This window comes from Rhagoletis pomonella, unplaced genomic scaffold (assembly GCF_013731165.1).
Source record: "Rhagoletis pomonella isolate Grant_MI unplaced genomic scaffold, Rhpom_1.0 Rhpom_scaffold_00003, whole genome shotgun sequence".
In the NCBI taxonomy this organism is placed as follows: domain Eukaryota; kingdom Metazoa; phylum Arthropoda; class Insecta; order Diptera; family Tephritidae; genus Rhagoletis; species Rhagoletis pomonella.
This window is the reverse complement of record NW_023458557.1, coordinates 16,015,136-16,031,884: the sequence shown is the minus strand read 5'-3', so window position 1 is coordinate 16,031,884 and position 16,749 is coordinate 16,015,136. Positions and strand designations below refer to the sequence as shown.

Here is a 16,749-nt window from a genome sequence, read left to right as displayed (position 1 = left end):
TATTATTCTTTTTTTTTTTCATTGACTACTGCAAATTATATAAGAAAATTGAGGTCATTGAAGCACAGTATTTTCCTAACGGTGATTTTTTCAATGTTGTTCTAAATTGTGTAACATTATTTTAAATTTTCCTTTTTTATTTATAAATTTACGGTCTTAATATTGGGCACTATACTATTCAATTCCTTATTATTCTTTTCTCTCTTATTGTCGCGTCCCATGATTCAATAATAAAAGGATAATTATGAGATAATTATTGGCAGCCGCGGTTTAACACTCTCTTACACAACAAAAGGTTGCACTTACGAAGGACAGAGAAAGAGGAAGAATGAAATCCCTTGGTGCGAAAATGGTAGTAGAAAAGTACGCAAAATCGGCAATTAGTAGTGAATTTCCTTTTGCGAATTCTAATGTATTTGCAGGAAAATTGGCATTTCAAACGAAGTATTAAGAATTATACGTGAATTTTGTAATTTATTTCATTGGTTAATTGTGCTTTATTTGAATATAAAAATAAACATATTGCACAAAAAACGTATACTTCTATTTCACACGTACATAAGCTACTATTTTTTTAATTTGCAAAGAAGCAACACGGTGCCACGGATAAGGGAGCTGTGCGAGAGAGACAACTGTCAGTTTATCGAACCATTAATTATTGAATTATGTGTGCGCCCACCACTGTCGTATACGGTGTAAGCAATTCTGCAGTCACAATAGTGCTTCAGTACAAAATACCTTTATTGTGGCTTAACAATGGTAAATTAAAAACAAAAATAAAAAAACAAATTTCTTTACTTCGGAGGAGTTATGACCATTAATATTACCTAATAACCACTCAGGGGACCTCTGACTTTCCAAATGACACCTCATTAGTGGAACTGCTTACATAGGAAAATAGAAAAAACCACCGTAGAGAAATAATATATATGAGTGTTTCTTACGCATATTTCGTACTAACGGACCAACAAAATTTTTGAAATACAACCTCAAACTATTATTGACGGACCACTGTGATTAACAGTTTGCCTTACATGATGCGCATGGGCTTAATTTGGGTGTTTGATCCAATACCATGCCCGGCCATCTGATTGAAACCGATTAATTTAGTATTGTCAGACCAAATAACCTTCAATTGAAACTTACACTCGCACATGTACTTTGATCAAATTTGCTTTTTTCTTCTTTTATGATGTTTTTGCGCTCAATTTGGCAATTCTTCGCTTCGCTGTCTACTGTTTTGCATTAAAGTTTAATACCTTAAGCGCTTCTGTAATAGTGGCTGCATCCGTACTTGCTGCTAAGTTCACAAGATATCGGACCGTAATATTTTTTTTACAGACTTCCTTTGTGCTTGGGAACACTTTAGGCTATATTTTTTCTCAGTCGTAACATATTCAAGTAGCAAACTCCACAGTTTTTTCCACTTTTCTTTCCGTCTCGCCTTTCCGCAGTAAATCTATTATTTACATTTATGATTCCTGATTAACCATACTATTTACTGGTGATCACTTCTTCAATAAATTACAATACAGAAAACAGTCATCTGACTTCCAACTAAGTAAAAGATAACTGTAAAATGCAAAACTGAGAGTGAGTGCAAAACTGTAACATTTGCCTTAATTTACATTTTTGTCTGCTGCTTTTTTTATTGTTGTTGTATTGACTTCAAATCGTTATGAGGGAGTGAGTAGTGGTGTACCAACAAGAATATACAACAAAAGGATGAAAGTCGTTAGAACTTGGAAATATAGCGGTGCCTGAAATAAAAAGTGTTAAACCATTTAATTTATAGTTCAAAGAACCTTCAACACCCACAATGTACATTATGCTGTAATTTCTACGTATTTTTAATATAAGCAAACTGTATTTTTCATGCAGTGTGAATTTAAAAAAATATAAAATGGGCTTCTTGCTGACCAACGTTCACTAATTTTATAATAAGTTCCATGATTTTTTTAAAAAAAGGGCACAAATTGCATACTTATTTAAAAAAATTGTTTTCTATCTAAAGAAATCGATAGATAAATATAAATGCTGATTTATGGTCAGAAATACTTAGTGAATAATATTTATAAGTTATACTCTCTTTTTAGGACTAAATACCTATTTATATGAAAATAATAAAATCTAAGCACCGTAACCATCTTGCCGGCTGGCATTTCAAAGATTTGATTCTAACAAAACGGTGCCCAGTTATTAAACAAATGAAGTTTACCAATTTAAATTTTTTTAAATTTTACATGTACTAAATTTTTCGTATGCAAAAGTTTCTATAAACTAATAGTATTAGTTACAAGATTCATTATTCCACTATACGTATAGGCAAAATAGACCAATAGACCCATGCACGAAAAATACAACTTTTAGTACATTTATAAAAAATTTGGCAACCACAACTGAGCGCGACGCACTAATACCACGTCAAAGTGAGACTGTTGGTGTGCCCAGCATTGCTTTAGATACATTCATTCAGTTCAGGTGAAAATTGATTATATGATAGTTCACCTCAGCTGAACGTTTTTCCACCCAGATACAGCCAGCTGAATGTTTGATTTGATTTAAGTATCATATCAACTATCACCTGACCAATTTCCGTGCGAACTAAAATCATAAATTTTTTTTCATTTTTTTTTTTCACCTGAGCAGCTGAAGTATAACCCACCCACATACATCCAGCTGCTGTTGTAGCCCAACCCACCCACAATGGCGCAGCGGAACGTTACTACGCTTCATAGCGACATCATACGAGTCATATATATTAATATGGCCGGAACTTAAATTATTGACAAAAATATGTCGCTGGCTCCCGGACTATTGTGTCTTGGTGCGCTCGCTATCGTCTTAACTTGAATGTAAATAAATGTTCGCACTCTTCCTTTACGAGAAAGCAAACTCCTATCTCAACGTGCTATCATGTCTCTGGGGTCTCCCTCAAATATGTTGCCGAAGTTAAGGACTTGGGTGTATACTTCGATATGAAACTCAGCTTCTCAACGCATATTAATTATATTGTTTCGAAATCATATGCCATGTTGGCTTTTGTGCGTCGCAACAGCTCTGCGTTTACGGACCCGTACACACTGAAGTTGCTTTATATATCGCTAGTAAGATCTAGACTTGACTATGCTTGTTTTATTTGGAGACCATATATTGCCTCGCATATAAGCCGACCAGAGCGAATTCAAAAGGTTTTCATCAAATCGGCTCTTCGCTCACTGAATTTCAGTGAACCTATACCACCTTACGAATCTTGTTGTCAGCTTTTGGCTTTAAAGCCCTTATATCACAGGTTTGCTTTTCTCGCTTGCTCTTTTGTTGCAAATGTTATGAACAGCTCCGTTGACTGCACAACCCTTTTAGAAAAAATAGCGTGCAATGTCCCTTTTCGTAACCTACACCATTCTCAATTGTTCTACGTGGAGTTTTCTAAGTATAATTACGCTAAATTTGCTCCACTCTTAGGAGCCCTCCTAGAGTTAAATAATGTTCCAAATCTTGATCCGGCACTACCCCATGCAACAGTCCGTATCCTCTTACTTAGCTACTTTAACTAGTCTTTAAGTAAAATTGTTCAGTAGTCAGTAAGAATATATTGTTCATTTGACTAATATTATATAAATAAATATAGGCCAGATCGGATCATAACTATGATTTTTAACAATAACATTACTCCAGTGCCACCTGGCAGGTCAAACTGAGAATCTGAACAACTACGAAGCGACCTTAATCACACAAACAACATTCGTTAAAATCGATTCACTCACAAACACACGAACAGAAGTATTATATGTATATACATCCAAAGACAGGTAATAGTTTCAGTACCTGTTGGAAGATGCTACGACCCCTTCTTAAATATCCCCAATTTTCTCTAAGAGTATGCGATTTAATTCGTATATCTCTATACTACTACTTAAATATTCGAGTACTCAACCATGAACACTTCCGGAGATGTACAGTATGAAAAATTCGGTTTATTTGAGTAGAGTAGAGTACTTGACTGCAATGAACACATCCAGAAATATGCAGTACGAAAAACTCGATTTGTATGAGAGGTGCCACGCCCCCTTTTCCAATAGCTCCAAATTTCTCCAAGAGTATGCGATTGATTTCATATATATTCCTACCAAGCTCCAGAGAACGCGTCCAGAGATATGCGGCATGCAAATTTCGGTTTTCCAATAACGTGCGTTTTTTCCATGAGTACGCGATTGATTTCATATATCTACAAATATACACAAAAAATGTCATACAAATCGGTCAAGCCGTTTCGTAGGAGTTGACCACAAACACCGTGACATGAGATTTTATTCGAATGGTGGCAACGTTATGCAATTTTTTTTCTGCTTTAAGTGTTTTCATACATTCGCAATGGAATGACGTTATTGCGGCTTATTTAAATTCAATTTTTTTTTTTGATAATTCAGTGGCAACACCGGTTTTTCATTTTTTTCTTTACAAACCTTCTACAAACAGAGAGAAACAAAACGAAATAAAAACGAAGCAAATCCGTTGAGCCGTTCTTGAGTTATGCGATAACAAACGAACAGCAATTCATTTTTAAATGTAAAGATTTTTTTTCGAGTGGTGACATCCCTATTCAGTATGTGGCAACACCGGTTTTCCAATTTTTTCTTTACATTCGTTTTACAGACAGAAAGACACAAAATGAAAAAAAGCGAAGCAAATCCCTTGAGCCGTTCTCGAGTTATGCGATAACACACGAAAACAATCCATTTTTACATATAATTTTTTTTTTTCAACTAGTGGCAACCCTACCGAAATTTTTTCTGAATTAATTTTTTTATGCATTCTCAGTGAAAAAGCATTATTGCGGCTTATTTATAATAAATTTTTTTTTCTGATATTGGAGATATCTGGCAAAACCATTTTTCCAATTTTCTCTTTACAAACCTTCTACATACAGAAAGACACAAAATGAAATAAAAACCAAGCAAATCCGTTGAGCCGTTCTTGAGTTATGCGATAACACACGAACAGCAATTCATTTTTATATATAAAGATTTATCGAGAAAACATAGAATTGGGCGGTAAGTGAAACAGCGTTACACTGGTTTGCCTTTTCATAGTTTTTATTATTACAAAGCTAGGTACAAACAAGTAAGAAAGTCTAAGTTCGGGCGGAGCCGAACATTAAATACCCGGCGCAAGTATTAAATATATGTTTTCCACCTTTCCGAAAGCTACCGCTACATGATAAGCCGGGGTGTATACATTTTAAGTAAATTAGCGTCCTTAAATTTCGAAATATTGAAATTTCAAGCATTTCTGAAATTTACCGTTATACGAAACGCGGCCGTAATTTTAGACCGATTTCAACAATTTTCAACGGTTTGCTTTTATGTGGCAAGCACAATAACCATACCGAGTTGGTACAAATTGCTAGAACGGTTAGCGAGATACATATATGTGATCACAAGTGGGCGGTGCCACGCCCATTTTCCAAAATTTTATTATAAACGTATTTCTTGGTAAAGAATTGTTGCAACCATCAATTTTGAATAAATTAGCTTTAATATTTACTGATTTATCGAAGATTATGTATTTCTCGAAATTACCGTTATATGGGATGTGGGCGTGGTTATTGTCCGATTTTAAAATTTTCGGCCATTTGGTATGCTGTACCAGGACCAACAACTGTGCCAAGTTTGGAAGAAATTGGTGTAGCGGTTACCAAGATATACATGTAACCATAAGTGGGCGTGGCTACGCCCATTTGCCAAAATTTTTTAATATTCTTATTTTTCGCCTAAAACTCATTGTAAATATCAATTTTGAGTGAATTATCTTCAGTGGTTACTAAAATATCGCAGTTTTCGTATTTCTGAAAATTACCGTTATATGGGAGGTAGGCGTGGTTATTGTCCGATTTCGCCCATTTTCAATACCATCCGTCCTACGCCCAAAAGAAGTTCACGTACCAAGTTTCGTTAAGATATCTAAATTTTTACTCGAGTTATCGTGTGCACAGACGGACGGACGGACAGACAGTCACCGCTTAATCGATTTCTATTTTCATTCTCATCATTTATGTATACATTTGTCTATATCTATCTCGATTCGTTTTGCCTGTTACAAACAACCGTTATGTGAACAAAGTTATAATACCCTTGTGCACAAGTGCGCTCGGGTATAAAAACGTAACTTTGGGTTAGCGTTTTCCACTTTCACATGTAAATTGGCTATCTTCGCTTGGCTAGTTTTTTCCCACTATCACTAAAGTTTTAGTGATAATGCAATTGGTTTTTCACTATCACTAAACCTTTTTTTCAGTGATAATGAATTCTGCATTTTAACTATCAATGGATAAACAGTGGTAGTGCAATTCAGTGGTAGTCCAAAAATGCCAAACCCTGGTATGTAGATAAGTAAATGCCGGTTCGCTATTCGCGCGAAAAACTTTTTTAAGAACGAAATAAGTCAGTACAAATTGTTAGTAATTTTCATTAGAGTTTGAGTAATTCTTTTCACTATTTGGCTTTTAGTAACTTTAGCGAAAACCTAACTTATTTTATTTTATTCATTTTAGTGCAGCTTTAACAAAATGTTTTTGCCAAAAATCTCTTGTTACATTATTTTATTTTATTCTTTTGATTATACATGTTAAATAAAAGCTTGTTTTTTTTAATAGTTTTTTTTACATTGTTTTATTTTATTTTTACTTTCGCTTTGCTGTCGGCTTTGAAATTTCTCACAGCCACAGCAGGGTTGAAGCAAATGAAATTAAAAAACTCAAGCATTTTCAAATGCTGAACGTCATCAATGATGTCTTGGATAATCGTCAAGAAGATGGATGGAGAATGTTGGTTAAAAACAGGCGCTTTCAGTGTAATTACAAACTACATTAAAATATCATACTAGTACCGACTAACATGTTAAAATTTCGTGTTTCTTTTTTTACTAAATACTTTTTATTAAGAACGCAATAACTCTAAAGTTGCACCTACAAAAACTTTGAAATTATTTTCACAACCAAATCAATTTGGTACAGATTTGTGAAGTGGTTGGCCAATTTATTTTTTTATATGCCCAATGTCCTATAAATAGGACACCTACACAAGAGTTTACATGACGAGTAACGTTTTTCCATGAGCCACTTATTTTATTCATTTAGTTAGTGTTTGGTCATCCCTACCTGTGACAGTACGTGTTGGTAATTTTTTACCAAAATTTCTATGTAATTGATTTACAAAGTTGCAAGTTTTCCAAAGTTTCGGTATATGGTGCTAACGTTGCACGGTAAGTAAAAATTTGCTTATTCAAATATAAAAAATTAACGTTTTTTTTGTTTTCGTATATACGACATATTCTTCGATTGTTTTATGATTGGGGAATTTGTTTTTATTGTTGTTATATTACTTTTGTATTAGCAAAAATGGTGGTGTCCTACATGTAGGACATTGGGCATATAATATACTATAAATTTCCTACAGAGGATTTTCTCTGCATGAATCTTTGGCTCTTTTAGAGGATGAAAATATAGATTTCGATAGCATAGCATTATTTCCAGAAAAAATGCACCTGCAGACATTACCGAGGAGGTTTCTGTCGACGAGAATTATGTCGGTATAAATAATTATCCAGTTTCGCAGATGAAAAGGAGCGTTGAAGTCTTTTCGGAAACCGGTTTTGATGATCAATGGGATCCCGGTAGTGACATACCATTGTCTAAGAATCGCATGCAATCGGAGTAAATCCCATAAGTTTCAACAAGCGATACTCCTAACAAGAGCAAACTCGTATCGTAAAATATTGTAATAAAAGCATCGATCGTTCGGACCAAAATATTAGCGTCTACCACAGTGCTATGCGAAGTAAGAAATAGTGTTTTCCCCTAATAACTAACTTTGTGGAAATGGCGGTACGAAATGCCTGGCAGACTCATAAACAATGGATCCCTTACCTTTCAGGAGAAGAATTACGACAGCTTAACTCGCCCAAAATAAAAAAAGGAAGGTTTACGCATAGATCCAACAAAGAATTGGGCCCAGATGTGGCGCTTGTCATCAGAAAACCACAATAAGATGCCAAAAATTTAACATTGGATTACATGTCAAATGTATTGTCACAGATCACATCAAATAACTCAGACAAAGTTAGTAAGATGCCAAAAATTTAACATTGGATTACATGTCAAATGTATTGTCACAGATCACATCAAATAACTCAGACAAAGTTGATAATATGTCATGTGCCCAATGTCCTATATATAGGACAGCTTTATAATATGTTTCCAAATTTTTATTTTTAAATCATTACCAAACCCCGTCTTTTTATCATAAGTTTAGATGAATATAATCGCAAAACCCGTTGAAAAGGTAATGTACGACGAATGGGCATATCTGGGTTAATGAAAACCCTTTTTCGAAAAAGAACGTAGTTTTTGGTAAATACTACATATTTGGAAACTTTCATAAAATTAGCGATGGTCAAGTTGAAAAAATTACAAAAATAGGGGGTTTTTAAATTTATCGGATGAAAAACTCCTAACAACCTAAGTCTAACAATAATTATTTTAGTTATTTTTATTATTTTTATTATACTATTTATTTTATTATATTATTTTATTTAATCACTTTAAAGGTACCTAAATCCTCTTAAAAAAAATATTGTTTTTAAAATCGGATGAAAATAGTCAAGCTATTAATACTTAGATAAGTGCATAAACTATGAAAATAACATTTATTTTAATAAAAAATGGAGAGTTCAGGAGCTATAAGAAACCTATTTGAATGTTGTATCTAATAAGCTACTCGAGTGGAACAATTGCGTTTTTATTTGTTATAGGACTCCTCATATGTAGATATACTTGTGTTTAAATTGTTGGTTCGTATTAACGTTTTTTTTGCATGAAGTTATCTGCTGAGATCGTTTCACAAGACACAAAGGCACCTGTACCAACACGTGTCCTAGAGCGACTTCTGCTCAGTTGGGCACGTCTTTCTGCACCCGAAGGTCTCGGTCGTCTTTGCCTTTGATTTCGATTTCCAAAAGCAGTTCCTGTTTGCAAAGCTTCCAATAAACTATCCATAACACCTTCTTGGGTTTGTGTAGAGTCCATGTCAACGAGCGCTAATTTAAGTTGTTGTCGCTCCAATTGCTCGCGCAGTGATTGCTCTCGTGCATCCTGTAGTCTTCGCTTTTTATTTTCCTCTTCGCGTTGGTGAACATTATCTTGATATGCTTGCAAAAACGCATCCTTAAAGGCTTTAAGGTCAGTGAAAAATTCCTCCATAGGATATTTGTTGTAGTCAAAGGCAAAATATTCTCCCAATTCCTTGTACAGATTTTCCATTTGTATTTGCATTTTTCCTTAAAAATAAAAGAAAGTAGTTAGAAACAAATTTACGAAATTGTACACAATGTCTAGAGCAGTGCTAGGCAAAATACACATACACACATTCATTGCACACAAAGCACTCATAACCTCGCGAAGCTACTGGCTGCCTGGCACTGGTCAAGAGCAAAGCAAATGGTGAATTTTTAAATATATTTTTTTAAACGCTACAGACTACAGTAAAATAGATTCAGTATCTAGACTAGTTACGAAAATTGGAAAATAAATGGACCTACAACGAAACGCCGCACAGTATGGCGACTAGAAGAAGCTACCGCGACCAAACTATTTTATTAGTTTTAGATAGATAAGGTCGAAACTAAAAAAAAACGTTCTAGGGCCAGGGTCGGAAATATCCCGTTCAGCCAAAAACTGTTAATTTATGAGAAACAAGTAAAGAAGCATAAGTTCGGGCGAAACCGAATTTTATATACCCGGCGCAGGTATCAACTATTGTCGTTCCAACTTTCTTTAAACTACCTAAAAGTCTATAGCAGTTTTATTTATTGTTAAGAGATTGTTGTAAGTATTAACTTGGAGTAAATTGACGACCTCAATTATTGAAATATAGGAGTTTTCGTATATCCGAAAATTACCGTTATAAGGGAAACCGATGCAATTTTAATCCGATTTGAATAATTTTCAATGAATTGCGTTTCCGTGCCAAGGTTATTAAATACACCAAGTTTGGTAAAAATTGATAAATCGGTTACCGAGACACACATTTGTGGTCATAAGTGGGCGGCGCCACGCTAAAAATCCAAAAATTTATAATAGTCTAATTTTTTGAGTCAATTAGCTTCAGTTGTTACTGATTTATCGCAATTTTAATTTTTTTGAAATTACCGTCACATGGAAGTGGCCGTGGGTTTTGCCAGATTTCAATCATTTTCAGCAAATGTCTTGGCTGGATCCTAAGAAAGGCTCGTACCGAGTTTGGTAAGGTTTGGTGAGCCGCTACTAAGATACAGTATTTCATCATAAGTGGGCGGGTTCACGCCCCTTTCCCAAAAATTTCATAATAATATTATTTTGTACCAAAATGTTACTTCACATCGTCGCTGCGCCAACAAAAACAGTTATGTATTTTTCAATAACTTTTCAGGAGAGCAAAAAACTGATTCCTAGTGCCAATAGGTAATATTTTGCAAGTGTCGTATTGAAAAAAAAAATTATATTAAAAATAAGCTATTGATTTAGGAAAAAAAATTTATTTTTTGACCAATTACGACGTGATCAACATTTGCGCCCCTTTAAAGCACATAGCTGTTTTATGCACGATTTAAATTTGCTTTTGGCGGTTTGGAATCGTATGCAATTTGTACGTAATACTGCCGTTAGGCCTAGATGAAATGTATAGAAGTTGAGGACTCGATTATTTAACTGCCCGTTGCTCCTGTTATGTAATGAAAAACGGTCAGAAAAGTTTTTATTGGATTTTTGTAATAAAAATTAATGCAAAGTGATGAGTGGGCACATACTTTGTACCAACCATTAAATTGCCAGAGATGCGAACTGTTTTTTCGTTCAGCGTACTCAGGGTTCGGATTTGCCTCATTTTAGCTCCTCCCTCGCTCGTTAGTTTACTCTGAGTTTGCGCACGAGCACTGCTGTTTGCAAACGAGCACTCGTTAAGTACGAGCGCACGCGCTGAGCAGCCAGCGAGCGAGTAAGCAAACGAGGGCAGCGCAAGAGTAGAGCGGCAAGCAAACGAGGGCCTCATTAGCTCTGCCCTCGCGAGGGCGTCATTGCGAGCGAGGCACTCATTTGCAGCAGCAGACGACCGAGACGAGTAAACGAGCGAGGCAAATGAGGCAAGCAGATTAGACAGGCAAGCGGGTTGTTTGGGCAGCAAAAATGTTTGGGATAAAAATTGCATTAACTAAGAATTTCGAGTAAAGGATTGTATGCACGCATGCAGATATGTATATACATACATATGTACACATATGTATGTATTTATTTATGTATATATTCTCATATCTATGTAGGTATAATTTTTTTAATGTTCAATAATTTCTTATCAAATTTCAACTTATACACTTAGGTATCATTTTATGCGATTCTTTTTTATGCGGATTTGAATTTATGCGGTTTTTCAAACCCGTTTTTCGCTGTAGCGATTTTGCTTTTTTGAGAGCTTTTATTATCTTTTTTCAATGTGTAAGGGGCAATGCTTCTGATAAATAAGTTGTCTTTGTATTCTTACATACAAGTAATTACTAAGTAATTCGGCTAAGTAACTATGTTACATATGTATAAATGAGAATATAATATTTACAAAAATCATTATTTTGTCTTTCATTTCATAAATGAGTAGGACATTCGCATTTTCAAATGAATATTCCTCGTTTAGTCCCCATACATAAGTATGTATGTAGTATACGACAAACTACTATTTGGGGTATTAAACAGTATTTGATAATTAAGGCTGGTCCACATCGAACTTTCGCGTTGACTTTATAGTTGGCGTTGGTTTGACAGAACGCACGTTAAAAGTATGCGTTCTACAATGAAGCTTGGCAGAGACTACTTTGACCACTAAATTAACATATTAACGAGAGATAAATTAATATTTCATATCAATAATTGCATGAAAAATTATATTTCTTGTCCTCATTTGATTAAAAAAAACATTTCATATATTTTTATTTATTTGCAACAGCTGGCGACCGACGCAGCGATCTTTCTGCTTTATGTTGGCCTTAGCGCTGCCAAATTTTGACTATGTGGACGGCGGCTTTGAAATTCAACGCCAACGCAACGCCAAAGTTGTATGTGAACCGGCAAATTTTCCCGTGTCTACATATCCATACATACATACATATATACATATGTCCTTGAACAACAGGCCACAAATAAATTTTTCACCAGGGATTATATTTCATTCAGGTATACAGCATTACTGCTACAAGCAGCAAACTATTTTCTTAACAAGTGCTTACTTGTTTTTTGTTTCTGTGGCACAAACGATTATAATATCTTCATTACTTACTTTTCTCTGTAAAGACAAAATACATGCATATGTGCATACGTAAATGCATACATACATACATATATAAATATGCATGTTATGTATATACATATGTATGTATATAACTCTAAAAAATATTGCGTTCCATAATCTATGCTTATGTATGTAATAAATTTTATTTGTTGTTTTAAATGATGCCCTAATATAATATTCACATATTTAGAAACATATGTACATATGTACATACAATTGTTAACATACTTTCGTACATAACCTATTGACATTCATTCCCACATTTATGCACAAAAATGCATGTGTTGTATAGCACACTCGGAGCGCTCGCTCGTCGCTCACTCGTCTTACCTAGCAGAGCGAGTATACAGATAGGTACTCGCCTCGAACTGCGAGCGAGGCAAAACACAACAGCCTCGCTCGTTTAATAGAAGCGCGAGCAAACAAGCACACTCAATATATATAAAAAAACTTTAAACGGACTGACAAAACCAGCAAGAAAAATTCTATTACGTTTAGGAGTCATTGACGAGAAGGCTTTAAAATATTAAACTGCTATATAATCACAGGAATTTATTTAATTCAGCTTGCTCTTCTACCGCTGTGGTGCAAGCAGGCGGGGCCTAGCTAAGGCCGAGGTATAAACTCTCCTGCCGCGTCTAGTGGCGGGCCGGATGGGCTCGCTCTAGGGAGGCTGGGGTGGGCATACTGACACCATTTCGAGGGGGTACCTGGCGGTAGGTATAAAACGCATGCGTCACCGTGCCCATTGGATGGTTTGCAGTCAGGGGGGTTTCCGACTGTAATCTAACGGCAACTGTGCCTTAGACGGTCCCAAGCCCGGTTTGAGAAAACAGGAGGGAAGACAAGGGGGCTTTGGTATTTCCAGGGTACGGGCTTGACAACCCCGTCTACCCCAGTTAAAGGCTACCAGTCCTGAGTCGGTGGAGGCTCAACTGGAAGAAGAGTCTACGGCTTTCGAGAGTCATACCAAAGACTTTAAAAATGGTTCCACGGGGAACTCGACTAGGAAAGGGTGAAAATAAGTTGGATGAAAGTTGAAATCGAAGGAAATGTTGAAACTGTTGGAAACCGTTGGAAAATGTTGAAAAAGTTGTGCGCAAGTTGAGCAATTTGATCCGTTGCGAGAGCTGAGCGAGTGGAGTCACCTCTCCTGGATGTGGAGGGTGCCTACGAGCGAGGCGAGTAAGACGTGTGAGATGAGCAAGACGGAGCAAGATGGTGAATGTGTGTCGAGCAACTCGATCCGTTGAAAGTTGAGCGAGTGGTGTCACCTCTCCTGGATGTGGAGGGTGCCCACGAGCGTGGCGAGTAGACGTGTGAGACGAGCAAGACGGAGTATGATGGTATGAAGTGTGCATGTTGAAATGGAGATGAATGTGGAGTGTAGTAGTCGTGTAAGTCGTTCTAGTGTGGGCTGAGTAAGTTAAGTGGGTCAGGGTGAGTTGAGCCAGTTGAGCAAATCTCGCCGGCGAGCATTACTCCGGTCTGTTCATGAGTACGGCCCCTTTGGAGAGTATCGTCGTGGCAGAGAACGTCAGAGGTTTAGGTAGGCCTCGGCCCTACCAAGGTGGCAAGTGCGTCCACCACATACTGTCAATTGGTACTGAAGTGCTTGCAGTTCAGGGCAGTGACTAATGCAAAATTTAATACGTCGTGCTAAGTGCGGGGACCGTGATTAAAGCTTTTTGGCAGGTAATCACGTAAAGCCTACATGCATCTGTAATCTAACGGCGCTTCCCGGGAGTAACGGTGGCCTTGCTTCGGCATGGGGCTCTGCCGTGGTCAACCGTTTTTTCGCCTTTCCCTTTTTCCGGCCGCCGAAAAGCTTCTGCTTAGTAGGTGGCCCAAGAACCAGATGAATTAATGAATGTAAATAAAGAAGCCTCGGAACCCTGCACGGGTAGTGCCGCCACTGGACACGGCGAAGTTAAGTCCAACAAACCCGCCATCTCGGGAACCGCATCAACGGCGCCGAAGACAGGGCCTACACGGCCCAGTCAGATTCGGTCCGCAGAATCTGGAGGGAACTCTAAGCCCCCAGAGGGAAAGCCTACCTCCAGCGATACCGGCAGAACTGTACCCCTCGAGGGAAAGTCGAGGCCGGTGGGAAAGCTGCGGAAGGCTCCTGTCTCTACGTCCACCCCGGGCACATCCACCTCGCAGGGGGTAAAAGCCGAGCCCAAGTCCTCCACGGACAAGCCGGGGACTACTCCTGCGAGTAAAACTCCAACAACCGGGGCAAACGACCTGGATCGACGCCCCAGCTGCTCCAAAGCAGCGAAAATAATTTCGCCCTCCGTCAGGGCTCAGCGCGACCAAAGGGCAGACTGGGGGTCATTCCGCATGACCAGCTGTCGGAGGGGCAAAAAGCCTCCCTCAAGTGGGCAATGGACGTCTTCGTCGCCAGTGATAAGCGGTCCTCCGGGAAGGGCGGTAAATACAAACCATCCACTGAGGCGAGCCCACGGAAGGACCTAGGCTCAAAGAGACCACGGTCTCAGGACGACACCGCGAGTGGATCCAAAAGGCATAGGACCTCCTCTCCTTCTAACCGTCCGTCCATGGCCGTGTCCACAACGAAGACATTCAGCGAGGCCGCCAAAGACCACCTCACGCTAGCGGTGCTGGACAAGGGCTATCCGGACGGCCACATTAGCACGGACAATTGGAAGTCCGTACTGATGGGTCCATGCAGGGTGTATAAGGGGATGCCGGCCCTGCACCAGTCGTCCGTGATACTGGGTGGCATCAGGCGCGGGTGAAGCTGGTGGCGTGTGCAGATGAACGCGCGGTCCGGCTTTACAAGGAAGCGATCTCCACGGTTGGACAGCTGTGGCCCGGGGCAGACTTAGTTACCGGTCATAGGGATGACATCCCTAACAGGCCGCGAGCCTGGGACTGGGTTCCAGCTGAACCATCGAATCCGGAGGAGATTCTGGACTTTATCCGACTGGGCAACGAAGGACTGCCCCAAGTGATTGGAGGATAGTCCGAGTTGGCGAGACCAAGGGGAAGCAGCGTTTTGTTGGCTTTATCATCAACGATGCTTCCGTCTCAGTGCTCGAGGGTTGTTGTGGGGTAACAAGCTAAGCCTTTTACTCCATCACGATAAAAAATCCACCGGAAAACGGACCACAAGGGGAAGAGGCGGACAACGCCTCGAGCGGACCCGCTCCTCCCGATAACTCTACTGACGAAGGTGCCAACAAAACAGGCAACGCCTCGAGCGGACCTGACGCCTCCGAGTCGGCATCGTAGGCAGACAGCGCTGGATCCACAGGAAACAGCACGAGTGGACCTGGGGACCTACCAACGGGTGTACCCGACGCCGCGTCAGATACTGAGAGCGACACGGGCTCAGTATCTGCCTACGTAGGGTCGGTATACAGCGGGTGGGTAATGCTGAACGAGGACTAGCTTCTGGACTCCGAACCGGAGGAGGAGGCCAATGACGTCACTGACATTGCCGCCGCCGAACGGGAGGAGCTAGAAGCAATGGACATCACCGACTCTGAAGATAGTGCAGATAGATACAAATTAATCTGCACCATTCCAAGGCAGTCTCGGCTGCCCTTCTTCTTCGCCTCAGCGATAAAGCTGAGGACTTGATTCTAGTCCAAGAGCCTTGGATCGTTAGAAACAAGGTTTGCGGCCTGAACTCTGATGCCTACCAGGCGGTAATAGCTCCAGTAGCAGGTAGGATCAGAGCTTGCGTTCTGCTTAAAAAGTATATTCTTATTTTTTACTGTCCCAATACAGCGACGAGGACACTGTCTGCATCAGCGTCCAGCTGAAAGAGAGCGTGATCTTGCTGGCAACAACATACATGGCCCACGACAGCCATGTTTTCCCACCCTATTGAGTGGAAGAATCTGTGAAAGAAGGAAATCGCAGGAAACTCCCGGTCATAATAGGGCAGACTCTAATTCGCATAACACGATCTGGAGCTCAAGCGACACCAACTCTCGAGGTGAGTGTTTACTTGACTTTGTTCCTTTATATAATCTTACTGTGTGTAACCGCGGGCGCGACCCCACTTTTGTGACCTCTGTTAGAAGCGAAGTGTTGGACATCACCCTTGTTTCGAGCGGTTTGTCTGACCAGATAAGGGACTGGCAAACGTTCAAAGAACACTCTTTTTCTGACCACCTCTACATTAGTTTTAAGCTCAATTTTGATCCAGCTCCTTTCATAGCATACAGGAACAAGAAGCGAACCGACTGGGCAAAGTATAAAAATACGCTGTCGGCCACTCTACACAGATACGCTTCTCTCGATAAGTCCTGCTTATCGTTAAGACCTGATGAAGCGAGTCTCTCAAATACGAAGGTTGTTTCTCTCGGTGAGCTCGACTCATCGTCAAAAACTGATGAAACAG

The 16,749-nt window shown here is 39.0% G+C and overlaps 1 protein-coding gene across 2 annotated transcripts in view; it reads right to left on the bottom strand.

Moving 5' to 3' along the window:
* LOC118735041 (protein diaphanous) overlaps positions 1-16,749 on the bottom strand; it is a gene marked incomplete at its 5' end in the record, with an annotated part of 120,359 nt that overhangs the window by 77,748 nt on the left and 25,862 nt on the right. Inside the window, 1 exon segment of one of the 2 annotated variants that reach the window (XM_036464632.1) lies at positions 6,658-9,336. Within the exon segment in view, the coding sequence (XP_036320525.1) occupies positions 8,858-9,336 (479 nt within the window). 2 annotated transcript variants of the gene reach the window in all.